The sequence below is a fragment of the Sapajus apella genome, unplaced genomic scaffold, assembly GCF_009761245.1.
Source record: "Sapajus apella isolate SASKATOON/1434 unplaced genomic scaffold, GSC_monkey_1.0 scaffold106, whole genome shotgun sequence".
Lineage (NCBI taxonomy): Eukaryota > Metazoa > Chordata > Mammalia > Primates > Cebidae > Sapajus > Sapajus apella.
Window position 1 is genome coordinate 3,088,768 of NW_022437046.1, and position 14,608 is coordinate 3,103,375.

The 14,608-nt window shown below is 36.7% G+C and overlaps 1 protein-coding gene across 4 annotated transcripts in view; it reads left to right on the forward strand.

Moving 5' to 3' along the window:
• PPME1 (protein phosphatase methylesterase 1) overlaps positions 1–14,608 on the forward strand; it is a 74,396-nt gene that overhangs the window by 11,884 nt on the left and 47,904 nt on the right. For all 4 annotated transcript variants that reach the window (XM_032259050.1, XM_032259051.1, XM_032259048.1 and 1 more), the window contains exons 2-3: positions 5,682–5,775; positions 6,308–6,400. In XM_032259050.1, coding sequence (XP_032114941.1) covers positions 5,682–5,775; positions 6,308–6,400 — 187 coding nt within the window. The remainder of the gene's footprint in view (positions 1–5,681; positions 5,776–6,307; positions 6,401–14,608) is intronic.

Below are 14,608 nucleotides of genomic sequence, written 5' to 3' on the forward strand. Positions count from 1 at the left end.
CTTCTGACAAATTGACCATAAATACTAGTTTATTTCTGGACTTCTGATTCTATTTAGGTAATCTCTATGTCTGTTCTTATACCTGTACCACAGTCTTGATTGGTGTAGTATCCCATTTGCTTTTACTAGAAAGCTTATAAGGATTAGGTAAGGATTATTAGCCTCAAAGCTGCTTAATAACATTAATAACAAATATTTATTGGGAAACCAAACTAAGTGCTTTATGCATGTTAACTCATTTCAGACTGTCAACAGATATTAGTCATTGATGTATATCAGGCTCTGGGGTGGGAATACATTGGTGAACAAATGGAGAACCTTCTTGCTCTAATGGATCTCACATTAGTGGTGAATTAGTTGGGGTGACTGGAGGATAATAACAAATATGGGAATAAGATAATTTTAGAAAATAATTAGTTTTATGATAAATAGAACAGACTAATTTGAGAGTAACCAAGGGATGAAAGGGCATCTTTGATTCTCATAATACCGCCTATACAATTGGTCCTATAATCCTCTGACATGAAGAAACTCAGGCTTACAGAAGTGAAGTGACTGCCCAAGGTCCCATAGTTTAATAAAGGCAGAATTGGGTTATGAAAATAAACCTTTAGTTGGTAGCAAATTGAAAATTATTTCAAGTCTAAGAACTATTAACAAGACAGTATCTTCTCATTCTTTTTCTCTTTCTGCTGGAAATAGGTTGTTAACATCAAATTATAGGGTTCTTAATTTGGGATTCATAGATAGGTTTCTTGAAGCCAGTGGAATTATATACAAAATATATGTACATGCATTTTTTTTTTCTAGATCGAAGGTTCATAGCTTTCATCAAATTCTGAACATGGTCTGTGATAATAGCAAAAGGTCCATAAACAAATTCGATTCATAAGACTTAGGAGACACCATATTTTCTGTGTGTCTTTCACAGCACCACTTTGTCTCCTCTCTGCCAGACTTCTTCCTCTGGCCGCCGTAGGTGGGAGGAAATTATATATTTATTTTGTTAGGTTTGAAATAAATTTTATTCTAACATAAAAAAAATCTATACAATTGCCTACCAGAATAGATTTTTATTTATAAATTGTAAGACTTAATTGTTTATTTCTCTGTTCAAAACTTTAAAATTGACTTTGATTCTGCTGTCAGTCATTTTTCATATCTTGAACATTCCCAACATTTGTTCATTGCCTTTGAAAAGTTATTCTGTGTTTTCCTACTTTTAATTCCATTGTCAGTTAAGACTCCCATTCTTTTCTCTTTTTTCTTTGTCAACCCTATTAACTGATCCCATCCTTTTCTAGGTGGGTTATTGCAAAATATTTTTTCCTGGAATCAAGTCCATCTTTTGCCTGTAACCACATTGATCTTTCTGAAATAATTTCATCTCTACGTTTTATTGACTCTTCAGGAGACAGGGTTTTGCCTTGTCACCCAGGCTAGAATGTAGTGGTGTGATCGCAGCACACTGCATCCTTGATCTCTTGGGCTCAAATGATCCTCCTGCCTCAGCCTCTCAAGTAGCTAGAACTACAGTCACGTGCCACCAGGCCTACCTAATTTTTTTTTTTTTTCAGTAGAAAGAAGGTCTTGCTATGTTGCCCAGGCTAGCCTCCATCTCCTGAGCTCAAGCAATCCTCCCGCCTTGACCTCCCAAAGTGCTGGGATTACAGGCAGGAGCCACCATATTCAGCCTGGCTCTTCATTTTCTCCCATCCAAGTACTAACCAGGCCCAACCCTGCTTAGCTTCCAAGATCAGACGAGTTCTGGCACATTCAGGGTATTATGGCCATACACTAGCTCTTTGTTTTCTATGATATCATCCAAACCTATCTGACTATTGGGCCTCTGCAAAAAAAATCACACACATGTAAATAACAGAAAAAGAACATGTATTTCCCATTTTATTAAGCTAACATACTTTCTCCACTGTCTATGTTTAATTATGTCAACTTCTTTTAACTTTTCAAAAATGCTGTATTATTCCTTCCTCATTCCAGTTAGCTATTTTGTTGTTGTTTGTTTTCAGTGTCTCCTATGACAGGCAGCAGGCTGGGTTCTTATTCATACTCTCTTATCTGCCTGAAATGTCTTATCCCTCCTTCCCTATTTCCATCAGCTCAAATTCTACCTGTCCTTCAAGGCCTAGCTTAAGTGTGTCGGTGTGGTTTTTTTTTTTTAAGCCTGTCTTTATTCTCCAAGCTGGAAGTAATCTTTCTTTCCTCCTTTGAACATTCACTGCAACTTCAGCTGTACTTCTTAGAGTATTTAACTCTTTGTATATTTTAGATATGTATGGACTTTTTTTTTTTATAATTTTTTTCAATTTACTTTTCACTCCCAGTTTATGAGTGGAGGTATTTATGGACTTAATACTAACTTATTGACAGCAAATATGTTGTTTCTCTAGTTTTATAGTTATCCCAGCATCTCCCATTATCCTATGTCAATTCCAGCCTTATGTATATAATAGGTTCTTGGTAAATTTTTTTTTAATGAATTAATCTTCTTTTTTTGAGAGAGAGAGAGAGAGACAGAGTCTCATAGTCTTGCCCAGGTTAGAGTACAGTGGCTATTCACTGTGTGATAATAGTGCACTACAGCCTTGAACTCCAGGGCTCAAGTGATCATCCTGTTTTAGCCTACCAAGTAGCTGGGACTACAGGGGTGCACTACCACACCCAACAATCCAACAATAAATTCTTTTTAAAATGTAACTGTATTAGTCTGTTTTACGTTGCCATTAAAGATGTATCCAAACCGGGTAATGTATAAAAAGAAGGTTTAATGGATTCACAGTTCCACATGACTGGAGAGTCTCATAATCATGGCAGAAGGAAATAGACACATCTTACATGGTGGCAGACAAGAGAGAATTGAGATTCAAGTGAAAGGGGTTTTCCCTTATAAAACCATCAGATCTCGGCTGGGCACGGTGGCTCAAGCCTGTAATCTCAGCACTTTGAGAGGCCAAGGCAGACAGATCACAAGGTCAGGAGCTTGAGGCCAGCCTGACCAACATGGTGAAACCCCATCTCTACTGAAAATACAGAAATTAGGTGGGCATGATGGTGTGTGCCTGTAATCCCAGCTACTGGGGAGGCTGAGGCAGCAGAATCGCTTGAACCTGGGAAGTGGAGGTTGCAGTGAGCCAAAATTGTGCTACTGCACTCCAGCCTGGGTGAGAGAGTGAGACTCCATCTAAAAAACAAAGCAAAAAACCCATCAGATCTCATGAGACTCATTCACTACCTTGAAAACAGTATGGGAGAAACAGCCCCATGATTCAATTATCTCCCACCAGGTCCTTCCCACAACAGATGGAATTATGGGAGCTACAATTCAAGATGAGATTTGGGTGGGGACACAGCCAAACCATATCAGTAACTTAACCTTGTTATGCTTTTGAAAGTTCTTTCACTACTTTAAAACTCTTTCATTATAACCCTATTGGTGGCGGGGGCGGAGGGGAGGTTAGCAATTAATTTAAAAAGGCCTACACAAGCTATAATGACCATATAGTAGCTAGGTGTAAAATAAGAATCTAAAACTATTTGAAAAATCAGTCTATACTGTATCGCTAAAATTCACAATATTCTGTTCTAAAATACAAAAATAATGTAAGATTCTTGCCACCTCTGTAATGTGTAATATTGGTTACAAAATTAATTGAAGTCTTCTGATTTATAAACAATTATGTGTTTGTTTGTTGTTTTGAGTTGGTGTCTCACTCTGTCACCCAGGCTAGAGTGCAGTGGCTCGATTTTGGCTCACTGCAACTGCCGCCTTCTGGGTTCAAGCGATTCTCCTGCCTCAACCTTCCCAAGTAGCTGAGACTACAGGCGTGTGCTACTACACCCAGCTTATTTTTGTATTTTTAGTAGAGTTGGGGTTTTGCCATGTTGCCCAGGCTGGTCTCGAATTCCTGACCTCTGGTGATCTGCCTGCCTTGGCCTCTCAAGGTGCTGGGATTATAGGCGTGAGCCACCGTGCCCGGCCCAATTACGTGTTTAAAAAAAGGTGTTAGGGATATGCTAGAAAATCTCTGTGGGAATTGGAACAACTTTTGGAGATAGAGGAATATTGATTCCTTAAATAAATGGGAATTACTCATTTGGTCAAAATAAGTTGAGTAGTCCCTGGAACCTTTTTTTGTTTGTTTAGTTTTAGTTTTGGATTAGAACTCCTGGGCTCAGTTTATCTTCCCACCTCACTCCCTAGTGGCTGGGACTACAGGCCTTTTTTTTTTTTTAAATAGAAGAAATAAGTGGAGGGTGTTCTCTGATGAATAATTTCTATTTATAGGAAGTAATTTTTCCTTAACTGGTACCTGGGTAACTTGTAAAGGTTCTTTGGCATTGGCAGAGTCAGCTATATTTAGACTTCAAAAAGGAAACATCCAATAATGTGGATTTAAGCCTTATTTCTTTTCAGAAGCATACATGAGAAAATTAAAGGATGAAAGAAGTGATACAGCATTGGGGTAAAGGGCAGAGGCTTTGGAGAGAGAGTGGTAGAACTGGATTTGAATTTTGTCACTACTGCTGATAGAATGCTGAATTTCCTCCATTACTGGGAAGAAGAATAGGTTGGAAACAGGATGGCTCAGAATTTCTTTCCTGTATTCTATCCAAGATTGAAGACATAAATTGTGAATAGACATTTATTAGTTTATTTTGTTTTAAAATAATTTTATATTTTTAATAATACATGATCAAAAATCGAAAGAAACATAGATTGAATTTTTTTCCTCTCATTTCCCAATCATACTTTCCTTTCCAAGATACCAAAAATGTTGTATTAGTATCCTTCCAGAAATATTGAAAACATACATAAACATATATATTTCCCAATTTTCCCAAGTGATAGCATATATATCATGTTCATCTTGGAGTTATATATTCACATATATGAATCTTGGAGTTACATATTCATATATAAAGACCTTTATCAATATATTTCTTTGTTTTTACAATTAACTAGTATTTTTCTATGTACTACAATTTATTTTCATTGGTCCCCTATTGATGAATATTAGATTTTTTCCAACTTCTCTCTATTATAAAGGATGCTGCATTGAATACTTAAGTCATTTCACTTCTATGTGAGCAGTACTTCAGATTAATTCCTGTAAGTTCAAGGTGTTGATATTGCCAGTTTGCCTTCCATGGAGGTTGTATATTGATTGTTTGGGAATGACAAGGAAGCATGAAAGAGTATGAGGAATTAAATTTGTAAAGGAGTAGTAGTGACCAGGAATGACTGTAGTAGGAATGATATTAAAGTCAGTTGGGGGGATGGAAATGAGCCTACAGTCAAGAGCAGGGCAAAAAATTAGCAGGTTTTGTGTGTATATGAACACGATTTATTTGTGATTAAAATATACTAATGAATTTTGAAAAAAAATCCTAAAATTTTTACTCTTCAATCTATGTTTGGATTTTTAAAACATTTTTAAATACTTTTAAAAATATATTTACATTATTATGTAATATGATACATTAAATACATACTTATTTAATACATTTTTGATACTTTGTGATGAACTCTTTATATCTTTAAGAGAAAGTACCTTTGCTGTTTTCATTACTTATTTACATTTAGCGTTTATTGACCAAGATATTATCTCTTTATGCATAATTAGTTTTTTTTGAAATATGTCTCTCTTTTTTTTCCTCAGCCCTGGAAGAAAGCGGGACTTTTCCCCTGTTCCTTGGAGTCAGTATTTTGAGTCCATGGAAGATGTAGAAGTAGAGAATGAAACTGGCAAGGATATATCCTTTGCAAAATGGCTTATTCTTTAGTGAGCTTATGAGATTGTCTAAGTTAAAAGACTTGTGTAGTTTCTAAAATGTTCTTTATTTCTGCTGCTTATTTTACCTTATTCCCCACTTGTTCTTTATGGAATATTGCCTGCAAGTCCATGCCAATAACTTTCTTGGCTGTAATTCTCTAATGCATGGAGAAGGAATTAAGAATTAAATTATTGAAAAAGATATACTGTCTTAGAGACCCAGGGGAGGGTTTCATGAGTCAAGTAGGTTGAACTAGTTTTGTTTCTAGAATCCAGGGATTATGTACTCACTAAAGCAAAGGGAATTTTATTTTTTTAAATTATTGAACAAATGGTCACACTGGCTTCATGCTTCAAAAACAAGGTTGGTGTCTCAGAAATGTCTACTTAAGTTTCTCTTACATTTGGCAATCTGTAGTTTTGAATAAAGTTTCTAGCAATATTTTTATGATTAAATAATAAAAAACTTCAATGAGCAAAAACATAGATGTTTTATCTTTAACTGTTCATACACTTTTCGAGTTTACAAGAGTGGTTCAGAGGGTCCAGTCCTGCTCCTTCTACATGGAGGAGGTCATTCTGCCCTTTCTTGGGCTGTGTTCACGGTAAGTAGGTTGTTGATAGTACAAGTTAATGTTAGCACTTTTGAAGTAATTCAAGTATAGGGACAAACCTTGGAAGTTAAAACGTTCTATTTGGGAAGCAAGAATTGCTCTTCCGGGCATACACACAGACTGGGTGGTATGTCCTTTGGTATGTCTGAAGAACAGAGAAAAGGTTAGAGGTTTTGTAAAATGGAGAAATGTTACGTATTGCTCTGAGAAAGTTTATTGGCACTAGTAAAGGTTTGGGGAGAAAAAGAAAATAGGGAGTGATGGAAAATGTGAAAGAAAAACTTAAAAAAAAAGATTTCAGAAGCTGGCAGGTTCTGTTTGATAAGTGACTGCGGTTAGTAAAGTCTTAGAGCCACAGTGTTGTTTCGGTAGCTACTAGATAAAACTGGTTTCATATTATAGCAGGCAGTTTCAGCAACCAGACTTACAGAGAATTACATTCTTGGAGCAATGTTATGTGCCCTGAGTGCTTTTTCTCCCTGGCCTCTCAACTCTGTTTTAATGGGATATGACAAGAATAACCCAATTTGTGTAAATCTCCACAGTACAATCATTGTTTACTTCTGGGTGAATTGGACTATATTTCATGTTCACTTATACTGCTTGATTTAAGAAGCTTAGGGATATAGGAAAATCTGAATATTCATCATGGTAGGCTGAAGATTACTTATTTAAACCAGAAGTTTTTAACTGGGGTGGGTCTTAGGCATGAATTCCTCAGCTTATAAAATTTTGCATATATGTGGATTGGCATGGGGAAGATGAGATTTGTACCTTGTCAAAAGTGGAGGTCTGTGTCTCAGTAATCTACCTAATAAAGAAGCAGATATTTTATTTAGGTGCTTTAGATAATGTCTATCACTTTGTTTTCCATATAGAGCCTGTGTAATACTTAGTACAGTACATGGAAATAATCTCATAAGAACTTGGAAAATGTTTCTTCCTTTTTGAAATTATTCTTTATATTTTAATGATACTTGTTAGCTACAAGGAAGTAAATAACATTTGTCTAATGATACCCTGGTCGAGAATAGAGAATATGTGTCTGTGTGAATGCTGTCAATTGTAGGTCTCCTAATACTCTTGACTCTGGGGTGGGACAGCCCATGTGCAAGGAGAGATACTGCTAAGGAAGACACTAGCAACATCTGTGTTTAAAATGAAGTTGTCATCTCATGTGTTCATCAAGCAGATATGCATCCTCTGTTTACCACTAGAGAGCCTGAAGGACAGAAAATGAGAGCAAGAGGGAATCCAGCACTAGGCAGCTGGAGCCAGATGTCTGTGGAGTTGAGGAAGGCACTTTGTTCCTGGCAGCAGGGATTATTGGGGTTAAGTTTAAATCTTGTCCCTTCTTTTAGACCATGAATTCCTTGAAAATAGGGATAACATCTTATTTTTTGTTTTCCAAATGGCTTGAAACAGTTCTTTAAACATAGGCACACATTCAACCACAATTAAATGATTTGGCCCTTGTCTTATTTGCTACTTTTTCCTCTTACTCTAGGATAAATTGTATGACTTGTCCATAAGTACCAGGCTCTGTCACGTCTCTGGACCAGTACTGTTGAATAGAAATACAGTGCAAACCATATATAATATTTTAAATGTATTAGTAGACCCTTTAAATAGATAAAAAGAAAAAGAATAAATTAATTTTTATATATATATTTAACTATTGTATCCACAATGTCACTTCAACATGTTGAAGTAATTACACTGATTACCTAATCAATATAAAAATTGTTGAGTGATTACATTTATTTTTATACTTCTAAATTTAAAAATTTTGTACTTACAGCACATCTCAGTTAGGGCTAGCCACGTTTCAAATCGTTGCTTTAGTCATTTACTCTGCAAATAGATTGCAAAGTTTTTTGGAGGCAAATTCCATGGCTTATTATGCCTAGCACATGTTGTATGCTCAAAGAATTTTATGTATATATTTATTTTTTAAGACACGAAATCTTGCTGTGTTGCCCAGTCTGGACATGAAGGCTTATGAGTAATTTTCCACCATCTTTCTATTTTCTAGGTTTTCAGTTACATGTTTATTACTTTCATAATTTAAAGGTTTTTTCTTTTACTGGAAACTATTTTCAAGGAAAAAGGTTTTTTGACAAGTTTGGTAAACTGGAACTTGTCTAGAGAAGAGCAATCAAGATTAGAATACTTTAAACAATGGCATTTTTTTTCTTTTTCTTTTTTTTTAAATTGCATTTTAGGTTTTGGGGTACATGTGAAGAACATGGAAGATTGTTGCATAGGTACACACATGGCAGTGTGATTTGCTGCCTTCCTCCCCATCACCTATATCTGGCATTTCTCCCCATGCTATCTCTCCCCAACTCCCTACCTCTCCCATCCCTCTCCTATTTCCCCCCGACAGACCCCAGTGTGATGCTCCCTTTCCTGTGTCTGTGTGTTCTCATTGTTCAACACCCACCTATGAGTGAGAACATGAGGTGTTTGATTTTCTGTTCTTGTGTCAGTTTGCTGAGAATGATGGTTTCCAGTTTCATCCATGTCCCTACAAAGGACCCAAACTCATTGTTTTTGATGGCTGCATAATATTCCATGGTGTATATGTGCCACATTTTCCCTGTCCAATCTATCATCGATGGGCATTTGGGTTAACAGTAGCATTTTTAAGGAACAATTGAAGGAACTGAAATGGGTTGGCTTGAAGAAAAGAAAGACTTGGGAGACATAATATTTGTTTTCAGTTTTTTTTTTTTTTTAGTTTTAAAATAATACATTTTTATTGTCATAAACAAAATACATATTTAATATGGTGTGACATATAGAGCAGTATAAAAAGGAAAATTAAAGTCATTTAAAGTCTTACCAGAGATGATAACCATAAACATTTTGATTTATTTTCTCAGAATATTGTTTCCTATGCCTTTTATATTTTTCTTCATTAGTATATACTTCAAGCATGCAGAGGTACACAAACAGAAAATAATATAAGAAACACCCATATACCCACCATGGAAACTTTTAAAATATTGATATTGTCCTACATATATTTCATATTCTTTATATATATAGAGATAGATAGATATTTTATTGCACTTTAGGTTCTGGGGTACATGTGCAGAATATGCAGGATTGTTGTATAGGCACATGGCAGTGTGGTTTGCTGCCTCCATCCCCCCATCACCTATATCTGGCATTTCTCCCCATGTTATCCCTCCTCAACTGTACCCCCCGCTGTCCCTGCCCTACTCCCCCCACAACAGGCACCAGTGTGTGATGCTCCCCTGTGTTCATGTGTTCTCATTATTCAACACCCACCAATGAGTGAGAACATGCAGTGTTTGATTTCCTGTTTTTTTGTCAGTTTGCTGAGAACGATGGTTTCCAGATTCATCCATGTCCCTACAAAGGACACAAACTCATGGTTTTTTATGGCTGCATAGTATTCCATGGTGTATATGTTTTAAAATAATACATTTTAAATAGTATTCCATGGTATATATGTGCCACATTTTCCTTGTCCAGTCTATCATCGATGGGCATTTGAGTTGGTTCCAGGTCTTCGCTATTGTAAACAGCGCCACAACAAACATACATATGCATGTGTCTTTATAATAGAACGATTTATAATCCTTTGGATATATACCCAGTAATGGGATTGCTGGGTCAAATGGAATTTCTATTTCCAGGTCCTTGGGGAATCGCCACACTGTCTTCCACAATGGTTGAACTAATTTACACTCCCACCAATAGTGTAAAAGTGTTGTTATTTCTCCACATCCTCTCCAGCATCTGTTGTCTCCAGATTTTTTAATGATCGCCATGCTAACTCGTGTGAGATGGTATCTCAATGTGGTTTTGATTTGCGTTTCTCTAATGACCAGTGATGATTAGCATTTTTTTTTATATGTTTGTTGGCCTCGTATATGTCTTGTTTTGAAACTGTCTGTTTATGCCCTTTGCCCACTTTTGAATGGGTTTCTTTGTTTTTTTTTTCTTGTAAATCTGTTCTTTGTAGATTCTGGATATTAGCCCTTTGTCAGATGGGTAGATTGCAAAAATTTTTTCCCATTCTGTTGGTTGCCGGTTCATTCTAATGATTGTTTCTTTTGCTGTCAAGAAGCTCTGGAGTTTGATTAGATTCCACTTGTCTATTTTTGGCTTTTGTTGCCAATGCTTTTGGTGTTTTAGTCATGAAGTCCTTGCCTATGCCTACGTCATTAATGGTTTTGCCTGGGTTTTCCTCTAGGGTTTTTGTGGTATTAGGTCTTATGTTTAAGTCTTTAATCCATCTGGAGTTAATTTCAGTGTAAGGTGTCAGGAAGGACTCCAGTTTCTGCTTTCTGCACATGGCTAGCCAGTTTTCCCAACACCATTTATTAAACAGGGAATCATTTGCCCATTGCTTGTTCCTGTCAGGTTTGTCCAAGATCAGATGGTTGTAGATGTGTGGTGTTGCCTCCGTGGCCTCTGTTCTGTTCCATTGGTCTATATCTCTGTTTTGGTACCAGTACCATGCTGTTTTGATTACTGTAGCCTTGTAGAATGGTTTGAAGTCAGGTAGTGTGATGCCTCCTGCATTGTTCTTTTTGCTTCGAATTGACTTGGCTATGCGGGCTCTCTTTTGGTTCCATATGAAGTTTAAGGTGGTGTTTTCCAGCTCTGTGAAGAGGGTCAGAGATAGCTTGATGGGGAGTATTGAATCTATAAATCACTCTGGGCAGTATGGCCATATTCACAATACTGATTTTTCCTAACCGTGAGCATGGAATGTTTTTCCATCTGTTTGTGTCCTCCCTTATTTCCTTGAGCAGTGGTTTGTAGTTCTCCTTGAAGAGGTCCTTTACATCCTTTGTTAGTTGTATTCCTAGGTATTTTATTCTCTTTGTAGCAATTGTGAATGGCAGTTCATTCTTGATTTGGCTCTCTTTAAGTCTGTTATTGGTGTATAGGAATGCTTGTGATTTCTGCACATTGATTTTGTATCCTGAGACTTTGCTGAAGTTGTTTATCAGTTTAAGAAGATTTTGGGCTGAGATGATGGGGTCTTCTAAATATACAATCATGTCGTCTGCAAATAGAGACAATTTGACTTCCTCCTTTCCTATTCGAATACCCTTTATTTCTTTTTCTTGCCTGATTGCTCTGGCTAGAACTTCCAATACTATATTGATAGGAGTGGTGAGAGTGGGCATCCTTGTCTATTGCCAGATTTCAAGGGGAACGCTTCCAGTTTTTGCCCATCCAGTATGATACTGGCTGTGGGTTTGTTGTAAATAGCTTTTATTATTTTGAGATACGTTCCGTTGATACCTAGTTTATTTAGAATTTTTAGCATAAAGGCTGTTGAATTTTGTCAAAGGTGTTCTCTGCATCTATTGAGATAATCATGTGGTTTTTGTCTTTGGTTCTGTTTATGTGGTGGATTACGTTTATAGACTTGTGTATGTTGAACCAACCTTGCACCCCTGGGATGAAGCCTACTTGATCGTGATGGGTAAACTCTTTGATATGCTGTTTCAATCAGCCACTATTTTATTGAAGATTTTTTGCATCTATGTTCATCATGGATATTGGCCTGAAGTTTTCTTTTTTTGTTGAGTCTCTGCTGGGTTTTGGTATCAGGATGATGTTGGTCTCATAAAATGATTTGGGAAGGATTCCCTCTTTTTGTATTGTTTGGAATAGTTTCAGAAGAAGTGGTACCAGCTCCTCTTTGTACGTCTGGTAGAATTCATCTGTGGACCCATCTGGACCTGGGCTTTTTTTGGTTGGTAGGCTGTTAATTGCTGCCTCAACTTCAGCCCTTGTTATTGGTCTATTCCGGGTTTCAACTTCTTCCAGGTTTAGGCTTGGGAGGGTGCCAGTGCCCAGGAATTTATCCATTTCTTTCAAGTTTACTGGTTTATGTGCATAAAGTTGTTTCTAGTAATCTCTGATGGTGGTTTGTATTTCTGTGGAATCTGTGGTGATATCCCCTTTATCATTTTTTATTGCATCTGTTTGATTCTTCTCTCTTTTCTTTTTTATTAATCTGGCTAGCTGTCTGTCTGTTTGTTGATCTTTTCAAAAAAGCAGCTCCTGGATTTATTGATTTTTTGGGTTTTTTTTTTTTTTTTTTTTTGGTGTGTGTCTCAATCTCCTTCAGTTCTGCTCTGATCTTAGTTATTTCTTGTCTTCCGCTAGCTTTTGAGTTTTTTTGATCTTCTTACTCCTCTAGCTCTTTCCATTTTGAGGATAGGGTATCGATTTTGGATCTTTCCTTGCTTCTCATGTCAGCATTTATTGCTATAAATTTTCTTCTAGACACTACTTTAAATGTGTCCTAGAGATTCTGGTACATTGTATCTTCATCCTCCTTGGTTTCAAAGAACATCTTTATTTCTGCCTTCATTTCATTGTTTATCCAGTCAACATTCAAGGACCAGTTATTCGGTTTCCATGAAGTACGGTTCTGAGTTAGTTTCTGAATCCTGAGTTCTAATTTGATTGCACTGTGATCTGAGAGACTGTTAATGATTTCCGTTCTTTTGCATTTGCTGAGGAGTGATTTACTTCCAATTATGTGGTCAGTTTTAGAGTAGGTGTGATATGGTGCTGAAAAGAATGTATATTCTGTGGATTTGGGGTGGAGAGTTCTGTAAATGTCTATTAGGTTTGCTTGGTCCAGATCTGAGTTCAAGTCCTGGATATCCTTGTTAATTTTCTATTTTGTTGATCTGTCTAATACTGACAGTGGAGTGTTAGTCTCCTGCTATTATTGTGTGGGAGTCCAAGTCTCTTTGTAGGTCTTTAAGAATTTGCTTTATGTATCTGGGTGCTCCTGTATTGGGTGTGTATATATTTAGGATCGTTAGCTCTTCTTGTTGCATTGATCCTTTTACTGTTATACAATACCCTTCTTTGTCTCTTTTGATCTTTGTTTGTTTAAAGCCTATTTTATCAGAGACTAGGATTGCAACTCCTACTTTTTTTTCCTCTCCATTTGCTTGGTAAATCTTCCTCCATCCCTTTATTTTGAGCCTATATATGTCCTTGCACGTGAGATGGGTTTCCTGAATACAGCACACCAATGAGTTTTGACTTTTTATCCAAATTGCCAGTCTGTGTTTTTTGATTGGGGCATTTAGCCCATTTACATTTAAGGTTAATATTGTTATATGTGAATTTGATCCTGCCATTTTGATGTTAGCTGGTTGCTTTGCCCATTAGTTAATGCAGTTTCTTTCTTGTGTTGATGCTCTTTACCATTTGGTATGTTTTTGGAGTGGCTGGTACTGGTTGTTCATTTCTATGTTTAGTGCTTCTTTCAGGAGCTCTTGTAAGGCAGGCCTGGTGGTGATGAAATCTCTGAGCAATTGCTTGTTTGTAAAGGATTTTATTTCTCCTTCACTTACGAAGCTTAGTTTGGCTGGATATGAAATTCTAGGTTGACAGTTCTTTTCTTTAAGGATGTTGACTGTTGGCCCCCACTCTCTTCTGGCTTGTAGGGTTTCAGCGGAGAGATCCGCTGTGAGTCTGATGGGCTTCCATTTGTGAGTAGCCTGGCCTTTCTCTCTGGCTGCCCTTAGCATTTTTTCCTTCATTTCAACCTCAGGTGAATCTGACGATTATGTGCCTTGGAATTGCTATTCTTTAGGAATATCTTTGTGGTGTTCTCTGTGTTTCCTGGTCTTGAATATTGGCCTGCCTTGCTAGGTTGGAGAAGTTCTACTGGCTAATATCCTGAAGAGTGTTTTCCAGCTTGGATTCATTCTCTCTGTCACATTCAGGTACATCTATCAAATGTAGATTAGGTCTTTTCACGTAATCCCATATTTCTTGGAGGCTTTGTTCATTTCTGTTTACTCTTTTTTCTCTAATCTTACCTTCTTGTTTTGTTTCATTGAGTTGATCTTCAATCTTTGATATCCTTTCTTCTGCTTGGTCAATTCAGCTATTGAAACTTGTGTGTGCTTAGTGAAGTTCTCGGGTTGTGTTTTTCAGCTCCATCGAGTCATTTATATTTTTCTATATATATTCTTTCTATATTTCATAACAAGAATATTCTTGTTATGCTGTTTATTCTTGTTAGCATTTCATCAAACCATTTTTCTAGGTACTTAGTTTCTTTGCATTGGGTTAGAACATGTTCTTTTAGCTCAGATAAATTTGTTATTACACACCTTCTGAAGCCTGTTTCTGTTAATTCATCAGACTCGTTCTCCATCCAGCCTT